This window comes from Diadema setosum, chromosome 2 (genome assembly GCF_964275005.1).
Source record: "Diadema setosum chromosome 2, eeDiaSeto1, whole genome shotgun sequence".
Lineage (NCBI taxonomy): Eukaryota > Metazoa > Echinodermata > Echinoidea > Diadematoida > Diadematidae > Diadema > Diadema setosum.
In genome coordinates, this window is record NC_092686.1 from 44,067,356 (window position 1) to 44,083,211 (window position 15,856).

At 39.0% G+C, this 15,856-nt stretch overlaps 1 protein-coding gene across 1 annotated transcript in view; it reads left to right on the forward strand.

Annotated features, from left to right (window-relative positions):
- Window positions 1-14,683, forward strand: part of LOC140246013 (dual serine/threonine and tyrosine protein kinase-like) — a 46,125-nt gene extending 31,442 nt beyond the window's left edge. Inside the window, exons 7-10 of the mRNA XM_072325462.1 lie at window positions 5,569-5,725; window positions 10,144-10,393; window positions 11,165-11,414; window positions 12,392-14,683. Coding sequence (XP_072181563.1) covers window positions 5,569-5,725; window positions 10,144-10,393; window positions 11,165-11,414; window positions 12,392-12,591 — 857 coding nt within the window. The 3' untranslated portion in view covers window positions 12,592-14,683. The remainder of the gene's footprint in view (window positions 1-5,568; window positions 5,726-10,143; window positions 10,394-11,164; window positions 11,415-12,391) is intronic.
- Window positions 14,684-15,856: the final 1,173 nt, after the last annotated feature.

Here is a 15,856-nt window from a genome sequence, read left to right on the forward strand (position 1 = left end):
TAGTGTTTCAAAAGTTATTGTGATAAATAAGAATTATCTTTCATTTGAGACCTTCACTATCCATATGTTATCATTTGTTTTGGCTGCAGAATTTTCAAAAGCCCCTTGGTTCCTGCATTTTTGACTGTCTCTTGATAGGCAACACATTTAAGAAGATGGAAAGTACTGTTTCTTTCTCAACTTAGCTCAACTGTGTAATTCTTCTCTATTAATGTGCAGATTTAATAAACTTTCACAGCGAGTTCCATCTAATCTGCATGCAGTGACACACAGTGAAATTCAAAGATGATGATTTTACCCACAGAGGACGGGCTGATTTTGCTATAACACGCATTTCCCATAGACACCTGCTAGAGTATACTCGGGACTGGTCTTCAACAGGTTAATGATGACAAGAGGATAATCTCTGCAGCAAATTTGTGTTGGACATAGAAGGGGTCTAAAGTATAGACGAGGTTCCAATGACGTCACCAAGTCATGCTGAGGGGCAAAAATTGCGTAAGGGGACCCCCATACGAGTGGGCAAGCGCGTAAGAGTTACATACCACGTCTCATGATAGGCAGGCGGGTATACGCCACGCGTACAGCGCGCTTGAGCCATGCGCGTAATACGCATGAAATTTATTTTTGCCCCTCAGCCAAAGCGTCATTTGACGTCATGGAACCTCATCTATATGAGCCATTGGACTATGTCACACTACAATGGCATTGGCACAAAGTTTGAATTAGAGTGTGCAAGCCTTTGTTGCATTGGAGAGAATCAATCATCCACACAAAATATGACCATGTATTAACTCTTTCAGCTCTGTGGGAAGCTAGGCAATGTTAAAAGGGTTGTTATGTAGGCCGATGGTCCAGAAAGGGTTCATGGAAAAAAAAAAAGGGGGGGGCGGGGAGGCACCCATATGCATGTGAAAAGTAGGATTGTCACAACAGGTCATGACCTTAATTATCTGTTGTGGTCAACTTGCAGCCTGCCTAGGTGTGCAATGTATGTCATGTACATCAGGCAAAGCAATTGTGTGCGAGTGTGTTCTGTGTATGTGTTGCAGTGGTTCACCACAAACAACAGAAGATATTATCTTAGAAGTATGACAATGGGTGCAGGATGATTCACCAAAGGAGTGCATGTACGATGTGGGGTCAAAAATCACAGAGTGAGTCATATGATCATAGCTTCCAGTTTGGTCAATGTCACATCCCACTCCCTCAAGTGTGTGCTTTATTAAATTGACTGGCAACATGATCACTGTTGATAAGCTATTCTGACCTGTCTGGCTGCTTTTATGAGGCCAGGACAAATGTAGAGTAGAATTAGCATTGGACTTTGAGTCTGCAAATTATATGTGTCTGTCAAAGGCACCCCTGCACACACACAGGCACATATCATGCACAAAAAAAGTAAACAAAATAATGAATAGATGTGATAAATTGTATTGTAATTAACACATCAAGATGACAGATATATATCACACTTTATGAATACATTTCCAATGCAAGATATGACATTCCGTTTAATACCATGTAGTGAGATAAGCTCTGTTGGTTGTCCTTTCATGAATTTCCAAGTAGATTTTTTTTTTTTTTTTGTTAATTTTTTATTTAAAAATTAACTCCAAGATTGAATGCAAGATTAGTACTGTTGTAGTACACAATATAATGTGAGTACATTTTTGAAAGTGATAAATTTTCTTCAGTAAGCTTGTGGTGCAGAAAAGTTTGTCATACCCTGAAAATAAAAATCTGTACATACTTGTACATTGTATGGCTGTAATTTTGACAGCATTAGCAAGACTAGTATAGTTGCCATCAGGTCTAGTGAAATCCTTCCAGTAGATGCTGTATCAGGGGAAAGAGATCTAGTAGTAGAAGCCTATTATCAATGTGGTAAATTACATACAATTTTTTTAGTTCTTTCTGTAATTTGTGCTAAGATGGGTGCAGGGCTCAACAAGGGTGCTTGGCAAGGCAAGTAAAATTTCATGTCAGGCAAGTATGGATATGAAAATGGTAGAATTTACTTGCCCAATCACACAAGTAATATTTCTGTCTGATAATGGGGTGGGGGGGGGGGGGGTTGCCCTTGCCAAAGCGACCCAATTATGTGTACAATTTGTTTGTATTAAAATGTCATTATCATACCAAAAGGGGTACAAGTCCAGGAAGCAAAATACACACTGCCCATGTATTGTATAAGTGTGATCAGAGACAGTGCTGGGCTGTTGGCAGCCTGGCGCAGCATTACCATTGGTTAGTTTGGCCGTCTCAGAGCTAGAGCCAGCCCAAGAGCAGCTACCTGAGCCTAGAGAATACAGTGTATTTGATATTGAGGCGGTGCTAGCGCATGCGAACATGTTGTGTATAATGCTGTGTATACAGAGCAATCATGTGACTCGGCTCAGATTGCCAACACAAGTATCAGGTGATGAGAACAGAAAAAGTTAATGACAAAAAAAAAAAGAAAAAAAAAAGAAATTAAATTCATGTCATGGGTGTTGACAGTTGTAACTTACAGTGTCGTTTATAATATGAAAACCAAATTATTCAATTATATGCATGAATTTGTTGTCTGTGTGGTGATCACTTGGAGTGTGCAAATTTGTCATCATCCCCTTCCCCTCTGCCCCTTTTCCTTCACGCACATACATGTACTGTAAAACGAGGAATGTTCGCATGCATTTTAATTTTGCGAATTTCGCGAGCGCCAAGATTCGCGAAAGTCCTTGTCTACACTATATGCATTGAATGCCAGTGGCAGTTCGCGAAAATATCATGCCGCAAAAAAGGCCGTCGGCTCCAATTCGTGAAAAATTTGTGCCGCGAATATATCATGTTTTACAGTATAGCACTGGTGATTTGAATTTCATTGTTGATTGTCTTAAAAGTTACTTTAATACAATCAATTTGCAAAAGGTAACACCATGCTGAAGGATTATCAAATGATTGCATCATCAAAATCATGGACATCAGAACCAGGGCTCCCTCTTTTCACCATATAATGAACTTTAAAAACCTGAAGACATGTTGCTACATAAGCACTTGCCCGATTGCCTGGGGCAAGTGAAAAGTCAAATTCGGGCAAGTGTTTTTGAACAAGGATAACAAATGCTTGCCCAAATTGGGCAAGCAAAAAGTTTTCACTTATACCCCCAACAAACCCATAAAGTCAACCATACAGAAACCCAAAGATAATGGCTGTGTAGCGATGCAACACACTTTATATTTCATTTCAGTAACTTTCCAACACTATGTGAAAAAGCCCCAATGCAATACAGTGGCAACACTTGATCGGACCAAGTTTGTTGCTCCAATGTGTTTAAGCATGTGAATCAATGTGTGCTGTTTAATTCAAATGATTGTGTTTTATTAAGCCCTTGTCTAACTTTCTATATTATTTCCTTGTATTTTGGACTTTCTTTTTGGGCAAGTGGTAAAATAAAGTTATGTAGTTCCCTGCTATTAAGAGATAATGAATATAAAGTTAATTAAAAACAATGTTTTGAGATGTCCATAAAAGTCATCATAGTGCCCACCTGTCTATTCATTTCCACTTTGTTGCAAAAGTATTCAAATTCTTAATAAATCACAGTTCTTGCAACCCCAGATTGAAGACTACAAACTTCAAATTACATGAAATGGCCTTAGAGGTTTAGATTAATGAAAGCAAATTACAATCGTATTTTTATTGATTTTTTTTTTCTTATTCATTAGTTTCAGGCAAGTGAAAATATGAAAAAAAGAGAAGTCTACTTGGCCAAAGGGCGAGTAAGGAAAAAAGTTTGTGTGGAGCCCGTATAATGCGTATTTACAATGTATCCATTATATGCGTGTACACATGTACCAAATTGCAGTACTTACTCAGTTGTAAAGATGTCAAGTAAGTTCCATACTGTCCTGCACAGCTGTCTGTCATCATTGCTCTTGCGCAGTAATCTTGAAACATGACACGCAGAAAAGTTGTTAACGGAACATCGAGGAAGTTACACAGAGCCATCAATAGTTTCGGTGGCCATCCAGTTTGTTTTGTACCTAGTGATTACTTGTGGTATAATGTACTGCAGTGACTGCATTGTTGTCAGACTCTGATATTAGGATATTTTCCATATTGCAATTTGATACTGCTCAACAGTTAATGTTTCTACCCCAAATGGTGGCAGAGGTATTGTGTTTTCAGATCTTACTGCCATCCATCCCTCTTTTGCATTGTTTGCTCAGAATGACAGTGGTGTGAAGTATTAGGTTAAAGGTCACCACGTTTTTGCCAAAATTGTCACTCTGCAAAGATGCACCAGCTGTAACATCCACTTGAGCAGTCCAGTGAGAAAATAGCGGAGAAATCAATATTGGAAACATTCATATTGGGAAGAGAGATGCAGGTACAAATTCCAAGTTCTGTGGTCAAAATTATTAAACTGTATCGACATGTTGATGAACAGCCATGCGTGCCTATGGCAAAATATATTATAGTCATATCGTTATCATAGCAGAGGAAGGTGGAAGCTTTCCAGTCGAGTCAAATGCTTTGCAGAGCCTAATGTTGACACGAAAGAGTAAAATACGATGTACAAGGGTATACTCGGCGTGTGGTTGGTCACTTTCTCAAGTCGTGAAATTTTCTACTTCCCCATCTTACTAGAATGGAGGCCTATAATCTAAAAGATTTTCTACTGATTGAACCTTATCAAAGAGACTTAGTGCAGACGAGTGGTCATGGAATACCTACGATACTGTCTTGCTCGTACAATGTACCTCACAGCAACATTTTGTTCAGTCTTAGCATCCATTCTAAACCTCGTCTGTGGGGACTGCGTAAGATTGTATGTAAACGCACATCATATTATCAATTGCATCTTACGTTCTATTCTGTGTGCAGATGTTAAAAATGAAACATAGCGAGACAGTTTAGTGATATGCTATGCCATATGTTTGTTGTGGTAAAGAACATTGAACTTGAAATCCTGGTTGTGATTTCCCATGCAGTGTGTTTAATTGCTTTAAATCCAATATTATTGTGAGAGACCTTTCCGGTTCATTGAAGTAATGATAAGAAGAAACAGGACTTTGTGAATAATGTATTTGCTTCGTGGCACTTCCTGTACTACATGTATTTGCAGGCCATGAAAGCTGAATTGCGTGTAGTCAGCATACAGTCGTGTTGTAGTACACTCATTGACTGAGGCATTTCCTTTCAATACCACGGGAACATCCCCCATAACTGGCATAATTTCAGACTAAAGCCCTGGTGGACTCAGAAAACTTCTGAATACCTTCAAATTCCCCTGAGAAAGTGATAAGCCTAGATGTATGCCGACTTGTGTAAACTACATTTCTGACCGTCACTATAACAATATCACAAGGGTCGATCATCATGCACTTTTTCACCCAAGATCACTTTCTAAAATGGTGACAAATCAGGGAAGTATAGCACCATGCTGGTTGTCATGACAGTAAAAAGTGCACTATAAAATCAATAGGGTTTCTATTCACTCTTGAACATTATCAAAATTATTCTGCATGAAGTGTATCAAGAAAAGTACATGTAACCAGTTATCCTTATAATTTGCACAGGCATGCCGAAACTGGAGCGTGAGATAGGGAGAGGGCAGTATGGAGTGGTGTATTCCTGCCGGGCTTGGGGTGGAATAACCCACTGTGCAGTCAAATCTGTAGTGCCACCAGATGACAAGCACTGGAATGATCTTGCCATGGAATTCCACTACACAAGGTAAAAACACCTGTACTTTGGGCATCCTTCTTTCTTTTGTGCTCTCTCTTATAATTGTTGTTGTTGTTGTTTTTTTTTTTGCAAGTGTCCCTTGAAGTTGTCTGCCCCTCCGTCTGTCCTTCATCCATAAGCAATTTTGTGGATTGCGTAACTTCAGAGCCGTTTGAGGTATCCAAATGAAACTTGGCATTTTGTATGTACATGTGTAAGTGGATGAAGCTGTTCATATCAACTTGTGGGTACATTTGCTTAAGATCAAAGATCAAAGAAAGATACCCTAGTAAATGTTTTGGGCCGTAGGGTCAATTAAAAGTCAAATATCAAGTGAAGATGCTAAATGTTCACTTCTTTATCCATATCTCCAAAATACAATGTAGCTCAATGTACAGTACACTTTCATGAAGCTCAGTAGGCCTACATAGGCCTACATGTACTATTAAATGGTACTGCTTGACAGTGGTTCTCTTGGGAGGTTTTGGGTCATGGAGTCAGAAGTCAGGTTTCAATGAAATTATACTATTTAATGCTAAAATTATTCTATTTTCGCCATACCATGGAAATGACTAAATACATACACTTAAAACTATATGCATGCATTACTGCACAATGATTCTGTAGGGGACAATTTGGGCCATTGGATCAAAAGTCAAATAAAACTGCTAAAATTTGGGGTTTTTTTTTTTGCAATGTTTTGAAACTCATTGAAAGTATTGTTGTGAAAATTGGTTTATGTATAGAACTTGTTAGTAGTTATTTGAAGAAAGTTGTGGACCATGGGATAAAAGGTCAAGGGTCAACAGACAGATGAAATGCTTCAATTCCCAAGTATGTGGCCTCTGAAACAATTTTGCTGTCCAAGTGAAATTTGTTCAAGGATTGTACAACCACTCAACACATTTTAGGGTTGTGTCATACTTTCAAGCATGTCATTCTTGCCAATCATTTCAAACTGTCATCCCACATTGTTAAGACTACTAGAGATGTACATGTTTTGGGAGAACAGTGCAAGATGGGAAGGTGTATATCAGTCACCATAGTGACATTTCTAGTTTCTGTTGTGTAATGTACCATAAATGTATACATATCCATGTCATATGTGTACACAAAACCTTAAGGTAATACCCGCAGTTACAGTCCAGTCGTGAAGAATTCCTCTAGCTAATTTGCATGAAACTGGCTCCAAGCTGGACGAGGGAGCTGAAAATGCAAACTAGTTCTTGTATCATGTTACACTGATGAAAAGCATGTTTTCGGATAATTGAGGCTGCACTTTCATGCCACAATTACGTGCTACCTGTTCTCTACCTTTTTAATATCTGTATTCTCTATTGTACCTTTACTGTAAACCTACCTTGTACCTGAGAACTCTATGACAGAGTGGTATTCATGTTCAGCTTACTTTTATGGGCACTTCCGGGTACACACATTGTTCTATTAAGTGGATGGCATGTGGTTGTATACTTTTGAGTGCTAAGACCTGTGAAACTTGTGTTTAGCAGTGCAGCTCTGCACTAGTGGTTGGTAGGGGCAAAACAAGTTAGTAGGAAATAGAAAGTGCTGTTGAGCTTGACCGCATATTCCGAAATTACAGAGTGAAACGACAGAGAATGTAGTGTACTGCTTCTTGATGTGAGACTGTTGACAGTGCTCTTCTTGCAAATCTTCCTGTTTTGCTCTTGGTGTTTAGGTAATGTGTGAAGCAGACAAAATTGAGAAGTTGGTGTCTAAGTTTGTTTCACTCTTTAGCTTTTGAGTAACTTGAATGGAACTCTGCTTTCAGCGTTAATCTATGTGTATAAGTCTGACTTGAGAGGCAGAGTATTGTATGATGGTGACTTGTATTCCAACCAGTTGTAATAGTCAACCTGTTTGTAATAGCCTGCCTTATGGTAGGAGGCTACCTGTATATCTTGGGGATAGGTAGGAGGCTACCAATATATCTTAGGGATAGGTAGGTTAGTCAGGATGTTATTTTGGAAATTCCAGGTGAAAACAGTTTTGTATAAATCATTAATGAAAGAAAAAATATGATGAATACATACATGCAGATTTCAGCATAATGTGTGGCAGGCAGAAACTTCAGGGCCCCGTTGCAAGAAAGTTGCAATCAATTGCAAATAATTGCTAATTTTGAAACAACCATTCTGATTGGCTCAGGGTCTGCCCTGTTAAGAAGACATGCATGCAACAATGATTTTGATTGGCCAGTGACAATCAGTTGCAAGTTGCGTTTAAACGCAAAGTTTCTAGCAACGGGGCCCCGTTCTGTAAAACACAATATTTTCACGGCACAAAATTTTCGCGAATTGAAGCCGACAGCCTTTTTCGCGGCATGAAATTTCTGCGAGTTGCCTCTCTCATTCAATACATATAGTGTAGAGAGAACTTTCATGTGCATTTTAATTTTGCAAATCTTGGCTCTCGCGAAATTCACGAAATTAAAATGCACACAAACATTCCTCATTTTACAGTATATTATGCAGGCAATCGCTAAGAGCCACTGTTCACATACATGTATCTGCAAAAAAAAAAGTGGAATAGATATTTGTTTAAATGTATATACACGTATATGACAGCTACTGATATGTATATCACTGAGACTTTTGATTTATTGATTTCATTTGCCCATGTCACCCTGGTATCAGTATTTGGGAACACCACCGAAGGTCACCATTTCCATATTTGTTTGTAAGTGTTGTATGTTTGTGAGTGGCGACCTGACCTTTGTATGTGTCAAGATAAGAACGCAGTGGGATTTCAGTGTAAAAACAAAACCTGAAAGCCATAATGGTTTGCAACACAAGCCCATACCAGGCTTTTATGCATATCACAACATCATTTCTATTATAATATTTATAGTTGTTTAATTTGTTTTTTGAATGGCAGGTACATGGGATTCTTAAGTTTGCATATAAAATAACACCTGCTTGCCTTCATTCTGTATTTTCATGGAATAATGCTGAATACTTGACTAATCACTTACCTGCTTCAACTGAAATCAGATTCAAACAATATTGTATTCAGTTTGTTCAATTGACTTTGTGTTATTGCAACTTTGTGTTACATTTATGTATGAAAAAGAAATGCAGAATCAAAATCAATCAACCAAACAATCAATCAGTCAATCAATATCTAGATTAACCCACCCCATAGTTTGGTTACTTTAACGAAGTGATTACAGGTTAGTGCACTGCTACTGTCACATAAACTAACAGTCGATCAGGTAACACTCATACACTCTCAGCTGTTTCCTTTCAATATTGAGATTTTTTTTTTTTTTTTTGGTCAGAATATTCTATACTCTGACATTCTGAGCTCCTGTTCCATATTGAGAAGATGCACTGTGATGTGCTCTACAATGAATGTTGGCACTTGGCAGAATATATTTAGCATCCTTGGTCTATGACTAATGCTATGATGAGTATTAATAGAAGTCTGAGGAGAGTACAAGTTTGATAATAATGACTTGGTAGATGATTTGTCATGATTCCACCCTACACTGTATTGTAGAGATTGGCAACATACCCAACTGCTGCTGTGACTTATCAGATTAGTTTGTGATGTCATGTTTTCTTTTGACTCATATACAAATATGACATTGACACTTCAATATAGATTCAAGGGCAGGCAGTTTTGTCTGGTAGCTTCTTGCAGTCAAGATACAGCAGTTAGTATTTCAAGCTGTTCATGGTGATTGCAGATTTTTTTCTCTGACGAGCAAACCTCTATACAGTAAGCTCCATCTCTTCTTCTCTTTGATTTCAACATGAAAGAGTTTAGGTTTGTCCAATCATTTAAAAGTTTTAGTACTCATTATGCGCTCTCCCCTCTTCCTGCTTGGCATTAATTCTCTTCCCATGTACAAAACTGTAGCGAAAAGCACCAATCCCAGACAGATCAAAAAATTGTTTAGAGCATTGCAGGGGTCTAGGGCAATTACCCCCTGGGCAATTACCCCGGACCCTTCCCCTGTCCCTAATCCTAATCCTAATCCTGAAACTAATCCTAACCATAACCCAAACTCCTAACACTAAACCCAACCCTAACCCTAATCTTAACTCTAACCTTACCACTAACCAGTATTTAGCTGGGGGGTAATTGCCCTCTGGGGGTAATTGCCCGGATACGTAGTGCGCTGTTTGAAAGGTCGACATCCCTGGCTTGTACTTTTAAGTATTTAAGTGGTTTTTATTTTCATTATCATTATCATTATGAGATGATGAAAACTACTTTTATGTGTTCCATCAATTTTAGATAAAAATGTACTTTCTGTCCCTTCCTGTGTGTTGTATACTGAAAATAGATGTTGATTTACACAGTATTCGTGGTAGGAATACACATAGCGCACTGCATTTACATTTCCTATTCTCACCACTTTCTGACCATCCATCTAAATTTTGCTTTCAATTATATCTCAGATCAATTCCAGAGCATGACCGGGTGGTTGCACTCATCGGGTCTGTGATCGACCACGGCTACGGTGGGATGGGCTGCTCACCGGCTGTCCTGCTACTCATGGAGCGGATGCAGCGGGACCTGCACACAGCCATCAAGGCCAACATGGAGCTACCCGAGAGGCTCCAGGTCGCCCTGGATGTGGCGGAGGGGGTACGCTACCTGCACAGCCTTGGCTTGGTTCACAGGGACATCAAACTGAAGAACGTGCTGGTAAGTGTGTGAGAGATTGGCAATGCCGGTAGGATCCATCCTCCTACCATGCACTTGTGCATCCCTTCCGCTGAGTCCTTGGCCCCGTTGCAAGAAAGTTGCAATCAATTGCAAATAATTGCTAATTTTGAAACAACCATTCTGATTGGCTCAGGGTCTGCCCTATTAAGAAGACATGCATGCAACGATGATTTTGATTGGCCAGTGACAATCAGTTGCAAGTTGCGTTTAAACGCAAAGTTTCTAGCAACGGGGCCCTTCATGGATGTGTTCATTACATCACAGATATGAGCTGTGGAGTTTGCTGAAAGTCTAGTGGATACTAGTATATGAAAAGCCATGTGAGACACTTCTACTCTTATTTTCATTTAACTCCAACTTTGCTCTGGTTTTTGCCCTCATTTTGGAGTACATTAGGAGCACACAGGTTATTGTTTGGAGAATCTGAAATACTTTGTCATGTACACTATGTGATCTGTTTATTCAGAAAAGCACATACAAAAGTGTATATCATGTTCACTGACACTACAGTGACAATCCTAGTCATTGCTGGCCAATTCATTACTAGCTGTATCCAGGGAGGTGAGACATTTTTTTTTTTTTTTTTTTTTGGTCTCAACTCCCTGCCATGTCTGAGTGTTAAACCTTGAGGTACTAACTAGTACATTACCTCAATGCAGAATGTCAGTTTAACTTGAATAGTGAAAACTGTTGGAAGAAAGAACTGGTAAAGAAGGTTTTCATTTCCCCGTTTAACTCATTACTACAAAGCTGGACAAGCATGACCGTGGCAAAATCACAGACCTTGGTTTCTGCAAGCCGGAGGCCATGATGAGCGGAAGCATCGTGGGCACACCCATCCACATGGCCCCTGAACTCTTCTCGGGCAAGTACGACAACAGTGTGGACACCTACGCCTTCGGTATTCTACTGTGGTATGTGTGTGCCGGCCATGTGCGTCTGCCGCAGGCCTTTGAGCAGTGTGCCAACAAGGACCACCTCTGGACATCCGTCAAGAAAGGTTAGTGATGCTCTTGCCCTCCTGAAAGATCAACTTGTAGACAAATTTTTCATTTGTCAATTCACATTTTTCAGGATGGGATGACTTCTGTGAAATTCCGTAAGAGACAATAAAGATGTATATAATATATATGAAAACTATTTTTTTTTCAATGCAAAATGGCATACCTTGGCTTGTTTATGAATAATGGTAGCAACAGTGCCCCCACCCCATTCTAAAGATGGTTGGTGGTGTTGTCATGAATTAAATTATTGTGCTTTCTGCAGTTGTAAAGAGCACTGTATCCTAGATGTTTGACGTAGCTACTAGTGCGAGTAAGCCATCAATCACAGTGTAGCCATTTTAAAGACTGCATACCTTTTAAGTCAGAAATGTATATCAGTATATTCTTTCAACATCAATTTACACTCAATAATGACCACCAATCTTGCCATTTCCAAATGCATGTAAGGTAATCGATATAGGAAAAAGAGTTTTGAGATTAGAATTAGCATAATTTATGTAGTCATGAATTCATATTCTGTGAATTTCTATTCTGACACACATCATGTTTTTGTATAAAAATGAGAAAAATTTCACTCCAATATACAAAAAGGAAAGTTAGTGCAATGATGCTGATGTTTGTCAACAAGCAGACGACTAAGAAAAAGTTATTATAATATTACGTCTTGTATGAGTTCAATACCATCCAATATCCATCATTGCTGGGAGTATTGATCCACAATCTTGGTTTGACTGCATACATCAAATTAGTCCAACAAAGTTCTATGAAAGTAATTTTTTAATGAGAAGTCACATTCAGGGTAATTTCAAAGGCATGTATTTCATATGAATTGCTATCCATAAGGGCTCTATATCCCAGAGTGATACAACAAGATGAGAAGCAAGTTAAGTTCGTAGACTGCCACCCTTTCCTTGCTTGTGAAAAAGAAAGAGTATTCCGGTGTTAAACAAGTCTTCCTTTCTGAATGTGGCAGGAGTGAGGCCAGAGCGGTTACGCCCCCAGTTTGACGAGGAGAGCTGGGACCTGATGCGAGCCTGCTGGGCGGGGGAGCCCATAGACAGGCCCTTGCTGGGTGAGGTGCAGTCTAAGCTGGTGGAAATCCAGAAGAGGGCGTTGGCCAAACGCAAGGCCGAGGGGCATGGATCGGCCAACCACAAGTCAGACACCATGTAGGAAGAGACCAAAGTGGAGATGTGGGAAGGAGATTGAGCTCTGAGAGAAAGCATTTGCCAGAAATCTTGTAGTTAGTCCTTCAAATTTCTTGCACAGTAGGTCTCTTTCTGACAGAAAGAGTGTGAGGAAGATCTTTCATCTGGTGCCATGCTACAACCTGTGCAGCTATCGGCGGGTAATCCCAGGGGAACTATAGGATCCTCTGGTTATGCTGACCCTCCCATACAAGAATCCCTGCGTACAGAATACTTCGTAAGTGTAAGCATGTAGAAGAAATAGTCAAGTTGCTGCTGGATATGTGGCATCCTGCTACAAACCTACCAAAATGTATTTTGGAAGAATTCTCTGACTTTTGTTGATTTTTTTTTTTTTTTTTCTGAGAAGAGGAGTCTCACTTTTAAATGGTATGTGTCTCTCTTGAAAATATGTGTTCACTGCCCACTTAACTAAGAACATAGAATTTCAAATTGCTGAAAATGTTTGACACAGAATATGGAAAAAAGGTAAAGGTTGAACTCATCCAAACATGAAGATCTCATGAACAGTTGTACAGTTGGATGATTAAGAAAATACATCAGAAGTTCATAGCAATACAAGTGAGTATATTACTTTTCTTAGAAGTCAACTTATTCTCACATATGTCCTGTATTTGGGCTTATTTCATAGTGTTCCAATTGTGACTTTGTGATGGTATTGCAATGGGCCGTCACATGTCTCAAACATGTGTGAAAGGCTTTGTACTACAGGGGTTAAACTTGTACAAAAATATGTGGACCACCTAGCTTTTGAACCAAAGTGATTGTTAAGCTATTATCAAAGTAACTTTGTTTTACTTTGCATAAATCATGTACATTGATGTGTGCAAGGATTGCTATTGTCATTCTTGTATTGCGATTAAACCCTTAACCTAGTTTGCCCTGTTGTGGCGTAGGGAAACAAATGCAGTGAGGTACGGATTGTACTTGATGCATTATAACTCGAGAGCTTTTGATTCAAGTTGAGCAGAGTTTGTGTACTCGCTCCCTTGTGCTCTCATTCAGCTGTGCTGATTGTGTGGAGACAGAATTGTGATGTTTCACCTCATGTTACAAACTTGGAACATGCAGGAAAGAGATACCACACACTTGCCGAAATACTCATACCGGTATTCACCAAGTAATGAATATATTTAGTCCACTGCACATGATGTCATGCATCTTCCAGTTGTGAAACTGTGTATGTTAGCAAACAGCAGGCTGTGAAGTTATGTCATATATATTTAAAAGTGGTTATTTTGTGATATCTTGATGATATTAACTCTTGTTCGAGTAAGTGTTAAGGCCAGTGATTTTGATGAAAGAGATAAAATTAATACTTGCACCACTACTGAGCTGGAAGTGATGAAATACACTTCAGGTCGCAACTTTTTCACCCAGGATCTTCCACTCATTGAAAAGATCCTTTTTCCCCTTCTTCTGGTAATGCAATGTGCACACATAACATATTACTTTGCAATAACAATTCATGTACTGTAGTTTTGTGAAGATCAGCAAATTTTCATTGGGAAGAAGGTGAACAAAAAAAAAAGCAAACTTTCATAATCATCATCTCAAGGAAGATAGTAGAACATGTCTTGATCACCAATTATCCAGCAAACATGACAGCCAAAAGTCTAGCAGAAAACAGTTATGATAACATGTGTTAGATAGTTTGTATGTCAACTTGTGGCATTTGTCCTACTCACTTGGCTGTAAGAACATGAACACCTAAAATTGGGTATCATTTGCATATTAATGCGATAATATGTCATTGTTTAGAATGAGCCTCTGTTCCCCCATAGATAGGTCAGTGACCTCCTATGAAAGAAATACAGTCCTTGTTATTCTTTGGCTGCAGAGTATAATGGAGCTACTTCTGCTGATGGGGATGTGCTTAATGCTATTCTTGACAAGTATATATATGTAGGAGTCTGTTTCCTTTTTTGTAGATTATGATTCAAACCTGTGCTTGCTCAACACTGAATAATACCTCAATATCTTCCATCTATCAACTTATGCCTTCACATACTTTACTCGATTACTCATTTAGATCTGTATCTTTCTTCACCACGAGCAACACAATCTTGTGCCGACTGTATGTAAAGCCATACAGCACAGCCCCCCCCCCCCCCATCTTCTCAGCCGTATGCACTGATCATGGTGAGGTTTAATGATCATTTAGACGTGTATAATTTAAAAAAAAAAAACAACACACACACACACACACACGTAATTGACTCCATATACTGTTTTGTTTTGTTTTTTGATTGACGGCATACAATATCTTTATCTTCTTTGATTGCTGAAAATATGTGAAACAACATATGCCCGCATGTCAGTTGAGTGTAAATGTTTATTATGCTGTAAGTGACCATATCTGTTGTGTCTGAGTGGATGAGACCACAGACTATCAATCACAATGTCCCTGGTTTGAATCCCTGGGCAGTGGCGGTTGTGCCTGTAGGCAAGGTAATTAATCTTTATTGCCAAGTCCTTGGGAGGGGACTTGAAGCTGTTAGTTCTGTGGCTGCTTGCTTTTAAGCATTCCATGCTTCCTTTGCTGTCAGTTAAAAACAGATCAGTCCAATCATTCATTCATCGTGTCTGTAAATTGACAGTGTGAAAATATTCTTCCAGCTATGCAATCACTACTGTTTATCACATCAATGCGTTGGTGATCGATTTTCATGAAAATTGCTGTGATTATGTCTATTGATCATCTAGAGTGTCAAAGTGTCAACAAACATTTCCAGTGTGAAAAGGGTATTGCTGATATTAGAAAGAAAAATCAGTCAGAGACTTCTTGCATATAACTGTGGTAGCTTTGCACTGCAATCAGTGGTAACAATCAGTGATTTCTCTGCTTTGATTGGCAATGGAATGATATTGCAGCTACGGTTGTAACCAGTGATGGCAGAGGTTCCTTTAATTGTAAAGTAATCATAGTTTCATGCAGTTGGCCCAGGTCTGCTAGTGATAAGTATAGTATTTGGTTAAAGAAAAAAAAAATGTTACAAGAACTACATTCCTTTCTACCAGTTTATTGGGCATACCAATGGTATGCCTTCAGTGTGGATGTGTGTATACATATACTTGGTAGTTAGGTCCATGATACATGTACGGATGTGTGTGCTTGTGTAGACGGACTCTGCTAGACATGGTTTATTAGTACTGAACTATGATTTCATTTGGCTTTGCAGTGAAAATTTGTCACATGCGTTTGCAGATTTATAGGTTTGCTAGGCAGT